Source organism: Micropterus salmoides, unplaced genomic scaffold, assembly GCF_014851395.1.
Source record: "Micropterus salmoides isolate LMB-PRFRI ecotype aquatic unplaced genomic scaffold, ASM1485139v1 Ms_hic_scaffold_2, whole genome shotgun sequence".
In the NCBI taxonomy this organism is placed as follows: domain Eukaryota; kingdom Metazoa; phylum Chordata; class Actinopteri; order Centrarchiformes; family Centrarchidae; genus Micropterus; species Micropterus salmoides.
Genome location: NW_024041150.1, coordinates 30142543 through 30158051, shown reverse-complemented (window position 1 = coordinate 30158051; position 15509 = coordinate 30142543). Strand labels below are relative to the sequence as shown.

Below are 15509 nucleotides of genomic sequence, written 5' to 3'. Positions count from 1 at the left end.
TTTTTAATTATTAGGGGTTCATGAAACACGTGGTTGGTGTCACTATGACAAACAGGAAGTGTTAAGGAGTTCTTTCTCAAAATAAAGACTCCATGATTGTTCCTCAGTGCGTGGTAACTCGGGAATGATGAGACTCCTGCTCCTTCCATTCCTCCAAGGTAGGTCCAGTTTTCATCTGCCGAAAATACAATTGAACAGGAAATGTGCCCCTTTCAAAAACTTTTAAATGTATAAAAGGACTTTTGGGATCAATCCGTAGATCCCCCTCTGCGGATTGAGCTGTTTATGTCTGTTTGTGGTTCACTTCATGGAAAATCGTGAAGTTGTAAAAAAAAAAAAAAAAAAAAGACGAGGACAGCTCGGGTTTCAGCGGAACAGTAATCCTCATCATCAACAACGTCATCACGCAGCCAATCGGGTTCTCTGACGTAAATGAGCCAATCGGAGAAAGTTTCCCATATATTTTTTTACACATATCTTTTCTGTGCTTTGTTGATCAGCAACAAGGAGCATAACAACGCAGAGGAACAGAGTTTTTAAGATCCTTTTACTACTTTATAAGTCACCTAATGGTATTGGTCCAGAATACTTAATACAACTTAATACTAATACTTCTATTAATAGGACATATTACAATATATTTTTGTGTTGTAGTCATGCACACCAATCTTATGCAAATGTTACGTTTCAGTGTTTCATCATATCCCTAATCTGACCCCCTAAATGGATCGGCCAAAAATGCCAGGTCTGATTTTTTGTCCCAGTCCAGCCCTGTTTGGGAGGGATTGATGTTTTTTTCAGGTGCTTATTTTTGGTTGGACATGGGCATTATATCGGGTGGTACTATTACATTACTGTGGTTTTTAAACCACAGTAACACTTTGTGTTACATGTATTTGAATGAAAAGTGCGATATAAATAAAGATTGATTGATTGATACAGTAGGCCACAAAGTTTCCATTGCCAAGAGTAGACTGATATGGCAAAATATAGTAAACTTATTCTAACATAAAATTATGCATCTTAAATTTAAAAGATATATGGCTGAGAGTTGTGTGTCTGTGTCTTCAGAGCTTCTGTTGTCCATATATTGTGTATAAGGTATTCACCATGAAGGGTAATTATGTTGAGTAAACCAAAAAGCAACAGGTGTTCTCAAAATTCTTCCTGGGACAATGTTTAGATGGGTAATCTGGAATATATATATATATTTTTAATGAAATCTCTTTGACTTTAGTTCCAGCTGGTAGCACAGAGACAATGGTTATTTTTGCTCAGGAAGGATGTAACTGAGTGAAATGACCCTGAAGTGTTTAAGTGGCAGCCAGACAAGAACTAGACAAATTCTCTAAAAGCTAAGGAAAGGGGCTTCAGTGCTTCCTTTCCTACCTCCTTTAGCATAGGGTACACTGGACCGTCCCTTAGGAAAGGAAAGGCAGCACCATTTATTTAGTTTCAACAATTCAATCCTATTTGTTTATTTTTAACAACCATCTATAGTATATTGTTGTTACTTCCTAGAGTTATTGGTTAAATGTACCCTGTGTATACACTGATAACATCTTTTCTTAAGAGATGTGATTCTGTGTTGGAGAGGGAACCTTACTTTTCTCTAAAGCATTGAGTTTCTCACTGTATCGTGCATGTGTTTTAAATAAAGTTTGTTTTGAAAAGTAAGCCTAGAATAAGTGCAGTCAGATCTTTCCTTGACCTTGTGACGTTTTCCATTGAGGTCAAGGAGAAAGCATACTTATCAGCTGGTTCAGGGGATGGGACGGTATTAGCCTCTCATGAGTACACCAGGTGGAATAGCCCCATACAGCAGCAAAATATTTTACAGTGACTGGAATGTTATAGACAAGAAGTCTTGATCATTCAAAAGCTGACTTACCAAAAACATGTTATTACTGAACCAGTATTTAAAAAATATGGATTTATTCTTATATAAATCATCTTTTAATGTCCATATAATCGTGTCGTCCATCCACAATGGCATCTCTCGAAGCAGTTCTACAGTACAACGCCAATTTTGAGACGTCACCTTTGCTACCCTATTTTCTTTTTGACGTTGTCAAAAAAAGCCTTTAAACTTCTTGAAGTTAAAAACAAAAATATGTTGAAAGAACTGAAATTGTTGACCACCTTTCTTTAAAATGTCACCAAAGGTCAGCTTTTTTGAGGGAAGTGCTGTTTTTCTTTTGTGTCTTACTGTTGAAAATATGAGAGACTGATAATGCTGAAACTTTTTTAAAATTGTGTTTACAGTGGCACTAGTTCAATCCCTCAGCGAAGTCTCAGGTTATGTTGGGGAAAACATTACCTTAACGTCAGGAGTCGACCCATCATGGGAACTTGCTACAATTGACTGGTCAGTATTCCCAAACAACACTTGGATTGCCACCTATCGCAGTGGGAAGGCAAATATTGAACGACTCCATCGGTACACAGGGAGACTCAGTCTCAACATCTCCTCAGGTAAATGACAAATCTGTTTTAGTGGAAGTGTAAAGGAATGTATTATTTTAATTCTCTCTTGAAAGTGTCTCTTCAATGTTTTTTCTTATTCATTAGGTGACTTGACGATTTATAATTTGACCCCAGAGGATGCCATGGAATACACTGTAGACCTCTTAAACTCTAAAGCACAGGACAAAGTAAACAAGATCAAGCTGACAGTGAGACGTAAGTACTAGCGTTCAACAGGAAGTTAAATGTTGATACAGGGAAGTTTTTATTTTCACACAGCTTGACTTACTGTCTGAGTGAATTGCCCTTAACAAAATGAGTGTGACTTTATTGTTTCTGTCTTATCTTTAATATTTTCCTTACATATTTGTTGGCATACAGACTTTTCTCACTAAGTTCAGCTTGATGCTAACAAGTATCTTGCTACTGGTTAGTGTCTCAAGTCAAATGTTGCTACTGTTTGGAAATTTTGTCGAGAACAAATCGTCATGACTAATCAACAGCTCTAATCATCAGCCTCTGCAGAACACCTCCAGAGACCAACCATACAGACTGTCACCAGTACATCTGCAGAAGGAGGCTGTTGGATCGGCCTGCATTGTTCCTCAACAGATCAAGGTGTTGGCTTCGCCTGGCAGATTAATCCTCCCAGTGTGACTGTTTTCAGAATGAGTAATCCTGATGGAAACTCTGCAGCTCTTTTAGCATTTCTCAACACCACACAGAACCCAGTCCAATTCACCTGCACCTCCAGCAGGCAGATGGAGAGCACCTCAAGTGTCGTCACTCATAACTGTGATGGTAAGTTCAAAATGATCTTAAAGGAAAAAACACAATATTGTAACAAATGATAACATGATGAACTTCTTCCCAGTTCATGGTTTTAATTTTAAATATTTCCTCCTAATTATGTTGTTGTCTCTTCTACGCTGTTTCAGATGACAAGCCTCAGCCTCCTGAACCTAAGCTACTTCCTCAGCTCAGATGTAGATATGTTTTGGTTTTTTTCATAGGATGCTTTCTGGGAATTTCACTTACAGCAATTACTTTTTACATTTTTAAAGGTAAGAGGAGACAATCAACACTGTAGGAAAAAATCTTTGTCGTTCTTACTCCAAACACATGTCTCGCCTGAGCTTATTATATTATTTGTTCTGGTGAAGCATCAGAATCTACGGAGCTCCTGAGGGGACATGGGCAAAAACAAAAGACAAAGTAAAGTAGGCTCTTTCTGTCTCCCTCTCTCTTTATGAGTTTTTCCATCAGCAGTACGTTTCTTAAAGTCGCTGCGTTTAATTTTCTCAACTGCGATTCCATTTTCAAGTGCGCTGCATGTGGATTGTGGTATCCAATATTTGTGCATTTGACTTATAACAGTTCAAAATAGCACTGTAGCAGCAGGACAGAGGGTCAGTGACCTTCTACGGGGAGAGCAGTGATTGGTGGTTATGTAGGGACTGAACCCTTCTATAGACCTCTAACCCCTTGTTTTGTTACCTTGTTGAAGTTCAATGTTGATACAGGGAAGTTATTATTTTCAAACAGCTTGACTTACTGTCCTTCTGAGTGAATTGCCCTTAATAAAATGAGTGTGACTTTATTGTTTCTCTCTTATCTTTAATATTTTCCTTACTTGCAACATAAAATCTTATTATACTGTACAATTCAAAAAATATCTCAATTGTGCCATCGGGAAATTGTGTTTCCCAGAATCCCGTTGCCATTTCAGATTTGGATGACTGACAGTAACTTTAATATACTTTTTTGGAGGTGAGGGGTCATCGTTGTAGGACAATTCTTTTGTGTCCTATTTACCCCCAAAGTCGGCTCACAATCTCAGCTGAGCTTGCTCAGAGTAGCCCAGTCACAGAGCATTACCATTTTCATATCTTTATTTGTTATTATGTCATTTATTCTGGTAAAGAGTCAGCATCAAACACTGCTTCCAGAGTAAGTGATGTGTTGGTAGTGAGGAGTCGACTATATGAGCTTGGCTCTCCTCTGATTGCCAATTTCTCCCCGCACCCCTCTGCTCCTCTCAGAAAAAGAAATACATGACAAGGATCAAATTACACTTTTTTCGTTTCATATTACATCAAACAATTGAATTGAAGTATACTGTATGTCTGTACAGAGATGTATAACTAACCACATTATTTCCATCCATCCATCCATCGTCAACTGCTTATCCTGTGTACAGGGTCGCAGTGCCACATTATTTCATAGGATGTTATTGTTGTTATCAACTAAGATAGTTATTCATGACATATCCCACTTTTTAACCATTAATATGACACAATATTTCAGTGTACTGCAGATAAAGACTCTTGAATATTTATTTATTTCTTGCAACAAAGCAGAATGTAACTTAGTGTCCTGCAGAAGTGGTAAATGAAGAGCCTTTTGGGAGCCGAAGGAGCCGGCTCTCGGAAAGAAACGAAGCCATAAGATCCGGCTCCCTTCAAAGGGACGTTATTCCCTTTGCTATTCTAGAGTACTAGTTGGTGTCTGGAGAAAAAATGAACCTGCATATATTGGGGATATCTGGGGTCAACAGGGCCACCCAACAGGTTAATCTGTCCGCATGTGTTGATACGTGTGCACATGTGTGTGTCTTTCCTTACTATGATATGTCCTTTGTACACTACAGATAGAAACTGTCATGTCACTCAGGGGAATGGCAGACATCTGTATGGTTGTAAGTGATCACCTGCAGCTGGTTAATTATTAAGTGAATCCAGCTTAGACACAGCAGGGAAGCTGTAACTTCCACATGCACATTTTGATGTAGTTTTACAAGGTTGTTTGTTTTCCTGTTTTCGATGGATCTCTTTGTTGTGCTCAAGCTAACATTTGTCTCTTGAGAACTTTTCTTTCAAAGCAAACTAATTATATTTACACTGTTTTTAGGAATAAGTTTCAATTTCAATAAATAATTTCATCTAAAGTTATTTGTCTCATTTGAGTCACAAGTATAGACTGTAGGTCACAAGTCACAAGGAGTTTAACATTTTGTAGTTTGGACAGGAAGCACTTAAGTGTGGGAGTATATGGCGTGTGATGCATGATGAGTAAAAAAAAACAACAACCCAGGATCTTATGTATTATTTAACTACTAATAACTGCAACAACTGGAATCCACCAAATTTAAGAAATATCCCATGAATAGGACAACGTATGAACACAATACAACAGAAAAGGAACTATTCAGTCTGTTCACACATGCTTGAAAGAATTTACACTGATTGGGAATTTACCCCAAAAAGTTCCACTAAGATTTTTTGTTTTTAGAGGCTGATAAATGTGATGACCAACTTTATTTAGGAAACTTGTGAGAAAATATTTCAAAAGATTAAAAAAGTATATAGTGTATAAAGTATCTTTTCATATTTTGAAATACTGGGTTGTCATGCAGCACGTGGTTAGTTGCTAAAGAGGAAGTCCTGTGTTCTTTCTCTACGCTGACTGAACGTTTCTGCTGTTATACAGTCTATGGTTGTAACTCGGCAAAGATGAGAATTGAAATCATCCTCATATTATTCCTTGAAGGTAGGTCCTGTTATATTTGCTGAAAATGTCATTGAGCAGGAGCTGATGAGCCAAACTTTAAAAAACCTATAGTTAAATATTTAAAATGACAATTCAGAAGTAATTTCCTCACTTCAAGAGCGAATAGATTAGGGGACTCTCATTATTAGAATTAAAAAGCGAAATACATGACTAAATACTGGCTCAACTGTTCTTCTATCACTGATCCACTGAAATGTCTATCTCAGCTTAGATTCGATTTCAAAAAGAATGTAAGTATATTCATATTTCTGTGCATTCATGCACAAACAAAAGAAAGCAGGAAGTATGTATTTAGCATTTGAAGGAGCGTGGTTATCATCAGTGGTTATCATCAGTCCCTCGATGGACAAAACACCACAAGTATATCAGTCATCTCAAAATGTGTGGATATACACATTATTATTGTCATTATTATTATATCCTGTATTCACATGTTCTACCCTATCCTGCAAAATGTCTAATATATTTATATAACTATTGGACTAACTACATGGATTGCCATGAAAGTTTTTACAGACACCATGTGGTTGACATGCTTCAGAGTAAAATATCTATTGGATGGATTGTCAGTGGAATATACTGCAGATATCAGGGTCCCCTGAGGATGAATATTAATGAGTTTAGTGATCTTCAGACATTTCCTTTAGTGCCACTAGCAGGTAAAAGTTTTCACTCATGTGAAATATCTCAAATACTTTATGGATTGTCAGCATTTATTTTTATAAATTTGTGGTTCACAGATGATGTTTCTAATGACTGATCTACTGACTTTGCATCTTGCACCACCATGGAAACCCTAAATTAAGAAAGAGAACATGGTGAACATTATACCTGCTAAACATCAACATGCTAACATTATCATGTGAGCAACAGCATTCATAGAGCTGTTATGGCTGTAGAGACTTATTTACAAACTTAAAAATGAATGATTTATGTCTAAGGAAAGGGAATGGTACATTATTTAGAAGTTAAATGAGGGGGGGCTGGAGCCACTTCCAGCTGGAATAGGGTGAGAGTCGGGGTACGCCCTGGACAGGTCGCCAGTCAGTCACAGGGCACATAGAAACAAACAACCACTCTCATTCACAAAGTGCTTTTTTAAAATTGTGTTTACAGTGACACTAGTTCAATCCCTCAGCGAAGTCTCAGGGTATGTTGGGGAAAATGTTACCTTACCATCAGGAGCTGACCCATCATGGCAACTTGCTACAATTGACTGGTCAGTATTCCCAAACAACACTTGGATTGCCACCTATCGCAGCGGGAAGGAAAATATTGAACGACTCCATCAGTACACAGGGAGACTCAGTCTCAACATCTCCTCAGGTAAATGACAAATCTGTTTTAGTGGAAGTGTAAAGGAATGTATTATTTTAATTCTCTCTTGAAAGTGTCTCTTCAATGTTTTTTCTTATTCATTAGGTGACTTGACGATTTATAATTTGACCCCAGAGGATGCCATGGAATACACTGTAGACCTCTTAAACTCTAAAGCACAGGACAAAGTAAACAAGATCAAGCTGACAGTGAGACGTAAGTACTAGCGTTCAACAGGAAGTTAAATGTTGATACAGGGAAGTTTTTATTTTCACACAGCTTGACTTACTGTCTGAGTGAATTGCCCTTAACAAAATGAGTGTGACTTTATTGTTTCTGTCTTATCTTTAATATTTTCCTTACATATTTGTTGGCATACAGACTTTTCTCACTAAGTTCAGCTTGATGCTAACAAGTATCTTGCTACTGGTTAGTGTCTCAAGTCAAATGTTGCTACTGTTTGGAAATTTTGTCGAGAACAAATCGTCATGACTAATCAACAGCTCTAATCATCAACCTCTGCAGAACACCTCCAGAGACCAACCATACAGACTGTCACCAGTACATCTGCAGAAGGAGGCTGTTGGATCGGCCTGCATTGTTCTTCAACAGATCAAGGTGTTGGCTTCGCCTGGCAGATTAATCCTCCCAGTGTGACTGTTTTCAGAATGAGTAATCCTGATGGAAACTCTGCAGCTCTTTTAGCATTTCTCAACACCACACATAACCCAGTCCAATTCACCTGCACCTCCAGCGGGCAGATGGAGAGCACCTCAAGTGTCGTCACTCATAACTGTGATGGTAAGTTCAAAATGATCTTAAAGGAAAAAACACAATATTGTAACAAATGATAACATGATGAACTTCTTCCCAGTTCATGGTTTTAATTTTAAATATTTCCTCCTAATTATGTTGTTGTCTCTTCTACGCTGTTTCAGATGACAAGCCTCAGCCTCCTGAACCTAAGCTACTTCCTCAGCTCAGATGTAGATATGTTTGGGTTTTTTTCATAGGATGCTTTCTGGGAATTTCACTTACAGCAATTACTTTTTACATTTTTAAAGGTAAGAGGAGACAATCAACACTGTAGGAAAAAATCTTTGTCGTTCTTACTCCAAACACATGTCTCGCCTAAGCTTATTATATTATTTGTTCTGGTGAAGCATCAGAATCTACGGAGCTCCTGAGGGGACATGGGCAAAAACAAAAGACAAAGTAAAGTAGCCTCTTTCTGTCTCCCTCTCTCTTTATGAGTTTTTCCATCAGCAGTACGTTTCTTAAAGTCGCTGCGTTTAATTTTCTCAACTGCGATTCCATTTTCAAGTGCGCTGCATGTGGATTGTGGTATCCAATATTTGTGCATTTGACTTATAACAGTTCAAAATAGCACTGTAGCAGCAGGACAGAGGGTCAGTGACCTTCTACGGGGAGAGCAGTGATTGGTGGTTATTTAACCTCAGTGGGGTCGTTGGCCCGGGTCATCGATACTGCTGGTTCGTTAGTGTTCCTTGTTGCTGTGACGACAGTTGTTACAGTCGTTGAGACTACCTGTGGCCAAGACTGAACAACCATCGTTGGTATCTTCACCTGAGGCCAATAGGTTACGTTTGTTGAGTTTCCTGGGAAGTGATGAAAGGACAGCATTGTAAGTGGGGGATAAGTGGTGGCGTAGACCCCCTCCCCTGTTCAATGACGGCTTCTCAACCCTGGTGTAGATGGCTTCCTTGACACCTCTTTCAAACCATCCATCTTCTCTGTCTAAAATGTGCACCTGGTGGTCCTCAAACGAGTGTCCTCTGTCCTTCAGATGTAAGTAGACTGCAGAGTCTTGACCTGAGGAGTTGGCCCTTCTGTGTTGAGCCATGCGTTTGTGGAGTGGTTGTTTAGTCTACTACTACTACTACTACTAATAATAATAATGTCCCGGGGGGAAATGAACCGAGCCGTCGCTCAAAAATCAAGGTCTGACCTGAATCGTGGATTTGATGAATTGTTACACCCCTGCTCATGAGCATCAGATATTATCTCGTGAGCACGAGAAGCATGGATTTTATTTTCATTGTTATTTATTTTTTTGCCCATGTCCTCTAAGGGGTTCTGTAATAATCAAAATGCTTAACTGCAACATATAATTACTTCAACTACTGTATGTTGACAACAGGCTGACAACAGGCAACAACAGAACTGGAACAACTGCTTTACAGCTTGGCATCGGTGTCGTTTCGTTTAAGATGACATATAAACACAGACTGCAACTAAACCAAAGTACTTCAGGGATGAAGGTTATTATTAATTGTCCATCACAGTTGTCTTAACAAAGGGGTTCCCTCCATCCCTTCGCCAATGTGGAGCCTGTGTGTGCTCCACCTCCCTCTGGATGACTTTCTAATGCTGCATACCTACATCAGCATCATGCACAGCTCTACCAGTGTGACTGGGAACACTCTGAAACAATGCAGGGTGGGCATCACCAAAACTGCATGTATTTCATCTATGGCCTTCCTGCAAATGACTAAGGTTTGCTGGATGACACAAAGTCAAAAACAACTCCTCTGATTTTGAATTAAACAATCTTTGAATAGAAATAAATAGCCATGAGGCTTGAACAGGTGAAAGTCTAGGTTGCGGTTTATCTTGCTTTCTGTGCACTGCTTTCTTTCCCCACAACCCCCCCCCCCCTTTTCGCACTGAGCTGCAACCCACACATACAACTTTTGTTGTGAAATTACAACTAATTATACACTAAGAATGTCTCATGAAGTGGATTTTACACTGTTACACTGACCATACAAACTGTTTGTTACTAAGTTGTAATTCTTCAGCAATTAGCAGTACATGTTTTTGTTAAATTACAGAACAAATCAGATCTGCTTGGCAATGGCTCAAAGGTAATTCATTCATATAGCCATATTCAGATTGAAACGATCACTGTTACATAAATTAATTTGTATTCTCTGTTATTTTCCAGATAAACTTGCATGCACACAATAAGCTAAAGGTAAGCACCTGTTTCTGTTTTGTCCGTTCCAAGATTTGTAGCAGTGAGTAGTTACACAATGTCATGATTTTGAGAAATGACCAAGTTTCTCTCTCCTTCCTACCCTTAGTTTGGCAACTATTAAAGACATTAAAGTTTCAAGATGCCAGAAAGACTCCACCACAAAAACATCATGTCTAAAGACAGAGGTTCTGTAGCGTTAGTATTGTCATGTAAAACTAATACAGCTATTTAACTAATTAGTATTAGTTAAATAGCATGCTCAATGTTTATTTATGAAGTGAAAGCATGTAAACATGAAAGAAATGAATGTATTTTTAGAGAATCTGAGAGTTTTGACACAATATAATGAACACACATACAATTTAATGCAAAACACCAAACAATTCCCCAAAACCTCAGGTTCAATAATCAGTGGTTTTTATTTATAAAATAACACACTTTCTACCTTCATTTGGAAAATGCTGTGGTATTTTTTCATTGTTGTAAAAAATGCTGAGAAAGATGATTCGGGAAAATATTTTATTTAGTATTTTTCTAATAAATATGTGAGCATTGTTTGATATTAAACCAACAAGTATTTGTATGTATTACTATGCATTTCAAACATGTAGGGCCTGATTTAGTAAAGGTTTGCCTGAATAAAACGTGTGCAAACTTGATATCACAAGCAAATTAGCACGTATGCTGATCTACTAGTGTGCACAGAGAATGACATCTTTCAAAAGCAAGATAGCACCTGTTGTTCATTTAGTACGTAAGAATATGCAATTTGGGGCATAACATGCAAATACATTTATTTACTACACGAAATGTGATCTACCAAGCCTAAACACAATTTCACGTGAGTGCAAAAGTCTCTGTATTTAATACGTTTGAAAGGAAGGTGCAAACCGCCAGGTGTAACATAGAGGTGGCTGTTGTTATTGTTGCCAGAAGGAGACACAACCTTAATGAAAGACAAAGTAGAGAAATTAACAGTATTAGATAATATTACTCTATAGCCAATGTATTGAAATACAATTATTTTATTTTATTTATAGGCTACTGTTGTATAAACATTCATGCCAACAAAGCAAATTTTGTTTCGACCTGACTTATTTTCTCCGAGAGACGGAAGAATTTAGTTGCGTGGCGCTGTGGAGAGCCCCCAGCTGCAGTGCATGTATCACGCGTAAAATTCATCCAGCTAGAGCGAACGATCACCAACTGCTCACAGTAATAGCGACCCAACCCATTGTAGGTATCAGAGAGTGGGACGTTGAGGCGTACAGGGCCAAGGACAGGAGATCACGGAGCGACGGTCTATGATTGTTTCCTCTGGCTGGATGAAGCACGATCTGCTGGCATTTCCTCGCGTCTGGGTCATTCTAGCATACTGTATCTGTTTCTGCTGGGGTTTTCCAAAGCAGTTTTTCCAGGTGTGCTGTCCCAAGTACTTAGTGCAATATCAGGCAGGTTGGGCAGGTACATACGATTTCCACATACTGGGGACACACTCAATAATAAACCAAGGTTTTTACACGGTGGCTGCTTTCCCTCCCGACTCTCCATGGCGGAAACCATTAAAACATGCAAAACCTTCATTTAAATACTCCCACCTCCATTGCGGTTGCACCTGTTGTCATCTAGCAATAATTCTTCTTAAATCACCCATAACAGGTAATAAAAGGTAATTCATAGCCATGTTAGTAAATCCGGCCCTTAGTTTCAAAGCTTTATTAATCATATTAATTCTCTAATACTTTTGTAGGCTACTAGTTAGCTTTGAGGACATAGTGTTGTTTTGTATCACTGTTTGTCATATTGTCAAGTCATATTATGAATATGGATGCCAAATGTATTATACCATTTTCCATTGAAGTGTCTTAGTTTTTTACAAAATAAAGATATCAATCAATCAACGAATCAATCAATCATTGCTTAAGGAGAAAGTTTGTATGTCAGTTTGTGGCACGTGGTCCTTCAGAGCGGCTGAGAGCTTCAGATATGGGAAGAACAGTCATACACACACATATAGACAATCAGACTGCTACAGCACCAAATATTAGCTAAATGGGACCAAATTTGTCATGGTCACTGAAACATCACATCATCATCATCATGTCACATGTCCACCAAATGTTGACATGTGATAGCACAAAGTGTAGCACAAAGTGTTCAGGAGACATCACATTTTAGTAATATAAGCCATGACATAGCAAATGAGGAAATGTATATATTGTATACATATACTCAACGGTTTGCAGTATTGGCACTTCTATGTTTCATTGACATATAGGACTTTTTCTTGTGTACAGGCACTTCTCGCAAGCTGCTGGTAGAGTCAACCGTTCCTGCCCTGCTAATCTCTGTCTGCAGGAACAGAGGGAGAAGCTCAAGTGCTTACTGCAGGGCTATTTTGGTATGGCATACCGGGCAAATGCCCGTGGGCCGAGGCACCTTTGGGGCCAGTGTAATTTAAATTATTTATTTATATAACTGTAATTTTCTATAGCCTACTGACATTGGGCCGGCCTAATCACATCTCCTACTAGCCCCACCCCTCTGCTCTCTGTTTCTTGCTTTATGGGCCACAAAAAACACAAAACATTCGTCCTGCCAAATGCGCGAAAACAAACGATATGTTTCTGATAAGTTTGCTTCAACATCAGCTGCATTACCCTGTGTAGAAAAAGAGCTGTGACGGCCACTGCCAGGCAGAAGAAGCGTGTGGTAGCGAAACAGAGTGACAGAGTGACAAAGTGATGGGCCGAGTGAGAGAGATAGCAGGAGGAGACTGGAGGTGAAGGGTAAGCATCGAGTAGCTCAGCCTGTAGGGAGGGAGGGTCATTCACACTGGGGACCCTGGGGACATGTAACCACCACTTTTTGAAAGCATTTGTAAAGGAAAAAATAATAATAAGTTACTGATCACTGCATTATATTTTATTATATTTTTTTACAATTGTCACCTGCCACCTGAATTTTGTGCTTCCCTTTACAAAAATGAACACATTTCCACCACAAATTGGTGCAGATAATGTCTCCAGAATCCAGACCTCCCAATTCAATGTTTCAAATATAAATATTTTTTCTAAATAGTAGGTCAATATTAATATTATCTATTAAAATATAATCATGTCTAGTCATGGACACCAATCTTGTTCATTGTCACATCTCAGTTTCATCACACCCCTAATCTGACCCCCTAAATGGAACGATGGTGTATTGGTGAGGGGTCTGATCGATTTTGGTGGGCCGCCTTGGCCAAAAATGCCAGGGCAGATTTTTTGTCTTAGTCCAGCCCTATGCATGAATGCTTATTTTTATTCACAAGTTAGAACTATTATAGTATTATAGCATTAACAAATGAAAGACTGACTACCACTGTAGAACGTTTTTCTTGCCAAATGTTACAAATAAAGTGTAACTTAAAAATATATTGATATAATACTAAGATTACATTACATTACATTACACGCCAACTTGTGAATAGGGGGTACTAGGAATCTTTTTGCCCACTTAAAACACTGAGCAAACCTGTATCGAATATCAAATATGTGAAGAAAAAAAATTCTGGCTCGGTCCAGAGATGTTTTGTGCCAAATTTTGAAAAGAATAGTGAAAAAACAGATTTGGACTTAATTCAAAATATTGGCCATATAAAACAAAATGTGAAACAGTTTTCTTCAGGGACCACAGAATCCAGGGAGAAAGAATAATGTTGTTTCTGAGACTTAAGGTTCAAAATGTTCAGGCCAAATCATTAAGTTCATTGTATTAGCCCCACCATCTGGCCAAAGTGCAACGAAGCTGTGGCTTTTAATGCAATGCAACTATGAGCAATGTGTGAATTGAAATGTGCATAAACATGGAGACTAAAATAAAACAACATGCTTGCAAAAAAATATTACAAAAAGTTCAATAATGTCATCTACCAGCTGAAGAGTGTAACTACATATTCTCTAGTGTGAGTGAGTGTTTTCTAGTTTTAAATGTGTCAGTTGGTATATTTTTATTTTGACAATTTAAATTTGGTATATATATTACAAAAAGTTCCAATCTTGTGTTTTTGCGGTGGGGTTAACTTTTTACAGTTATTATGTGTCATGTTGTCTTGATTGCAATTCATAAACATTAGAGTAAATGAATAGTTTAATGTAAGACATGTTTAACTGGCAATGTAATCTGAATCTGTTCAATCATGATCACAACTGCATAAAATGTGAGTCATTTAATTGATTGTGACCCAAATGAGGCTTTATAAAACGTGTAAATACCACATTCAACATCAACGCATGAGGGTAAGGACTTCCTAATGTGCCTGTCTGAGGCCCATCAGACAACCTGCCTTTAAGTTGTATAGCGGTACAGCCTGGGTCATAAGATGTGAAGTTATCATCATCGTCAGTGTGATATAAGTAGCGGTGATGTAAATATGGTTTCTTGTGACACAGAAACAGAAATAATTCAGATTCAGATTTAAAATATGTTTAAATAGTTTAGTATTTATCTTTATACCAAAGGTCAACTTTACATGTAGAAGATCAAGTATATTATTTTATACCAGAGACAAAATCACACAGTTCAACAGAGCAGGAGACCTTGACACATACCGAGAACTGCTATCTGGTTGCCACGGTAATTGATTACTTCCAACTATTAACGTCAGTTAAAACTGCCTTTAAGGATGAATTCAAGTACTTTGATTTCCTTTTTTTGTTGTTTTGTTGTACTTCTGCTCCTCTGTATTTGTCTGACAGCTTTAGTTACTAGTTATTTTTCAGATTACAATTTTTCATGACCTTCATGTTCAGTAAAAAAACATGTGCCTCATACTTGGTTATTTTAAATGTGAATATTTCTGTGTTTTTATGTGTTGAGAAAATTCTCATCTTTCCTAAGATAAATATACTATTAAACAAACTGGCATCAGCTGGAAAATGTAACAAAGATGTGTTGATGTGATAGAATATGATGCACTGTTGTAGATTAAACATTATATAAATAAAGGATCTGAATACTTCTTCCATCACTGACATTCACAAATGACTTACAAAGTACAGTTCTTACATTAGAAGACATACAAAACACATAAAACATTTAAACAATATATTATTTGTATTTACAGAATTTACACTATTAATACAACTGGGGCATTAGGCACTCCCTATAT

The 15509-nt window shown here is 37.9% G+C and overlaps 2 protein-coding genes across 11 annotated transcripts; both read left to right on the top strand.

Annotated features, from left to right (window-relative positions):
• The first annotated feature begins 36 nt into the window (after window positions 1–36).
• LOC119912202 (CD48 antigen-like) lies at window positions 37–4066 on the top strand. Of its 2 annotated transcripts, none has more exons than XM_038731272.1 (5): window positions 37–158; window positions 2266–2475; window positions 2572–2682; window positions 2992–3267; window positions 3405–4066. In XM_038731272.1, the coding sequence occupies exons 1-5, from the start codon at window positions 125–127 to the stop codon at window positions 3554–3556; spliced, it is 783 nt and encodes a 260-aa protein (XP_038587200.1). In that variant the 5' UTR covers window positions 37–124; the 3' UTR covers window positions 3557–4066. The 2 variants fall into 2 exon arrangements, with proteins under 2 accessions (XP_038587200.1, XP_038587199.1); XM_038731271.1 differs by having other exon boundaries at window positions 38–158; window positions 2983–3267.
• A 1493-nt stretch (window positions 4067–5559) lies between these two features.
• Window positions 5560–15359, top strand: LOC119912200. Of its 9 annotated transcripts, none has more exons than XR_005446091.1 (8): window positions 5560–6015; window positions 7153–7362; window positions 7459–7569; window positions 7870–8154; window positions 8292–8417; window positions 9526–10241; window positions 10322–10351; window positions 12652–15359. XR_005446091.1 is itself a non-coding variant. In XM_038731267.1 (8 exons), the coding sequence occupies exons 1-7, from the start codon at window positions 5979–5981 to the stop codon at window positions 10342–10344; spliced, it is 825 nt and encodes a 274-aa protein (XP_038587195.1). In that variant the 5' UTR covers window positions 5560–5978; the 3' UTR covers window positions 10345–10351; window positions 12652–15359. The 9 variants fall into 9 exon arrangements, 4 of the variants coding, with proteins under 4 accessions (XP_038587195.1, XP_038587194.1, XP_038587197.1 ...); XR_005446089.1 differs by lacking the exon at window positions 12652–15359 and adding an exon at window positions 10461–11431; XM_038731267.1 differs by having other exon boundaries at window positions 10209–10241.
• The last annotated feature ends 150 nt before the right edge of the window (window positions 15360–15509 follow it).

Bases quoted from the DNA above. Each gene is read 5' to 3' on its own strand.
- LOC119912202 (XM_038731271.1), top strand. From the start codon at position 125: ATGATGAGACTCCTGCTCCTTCCATTCCTCCAAG. The intron at 159-2,265 runs GTAGGTCCAGTT...TTGTGTTTACAG, and splicing joins GCTCCTTCCATTCCTCCAAG to TGGCACTAGTTCAATCCCTC. The intron at 2,683-2,982 runs GTAAGTACTAGC...TCTAATCATCAG, and splicing joins GATCAAGCTGACAGTGAGAC to CCTCTGCAGAACACCTCCAG.
- LOC119912200 (XM_038731267.1), top strand. From the start codon at position 5,979: ATGAGAATTGAAATCATCCTCATATTATTCCTTGAAG. The intron at 6,016-7,152 runs GTAGGTCCTGTT...TTGTGTTTACAG, and splicing joins CCTCATATTATTCCTTGAAG to TGACACTAGTTCAATCCCTC. The intron at 8,418-10,208 runs GTAAGAGGAGAC...GTTAAATTACAG, and splicing joins TACTTTTTACATTTTTAAAG to AACAAATCAGATCTGCTTGG.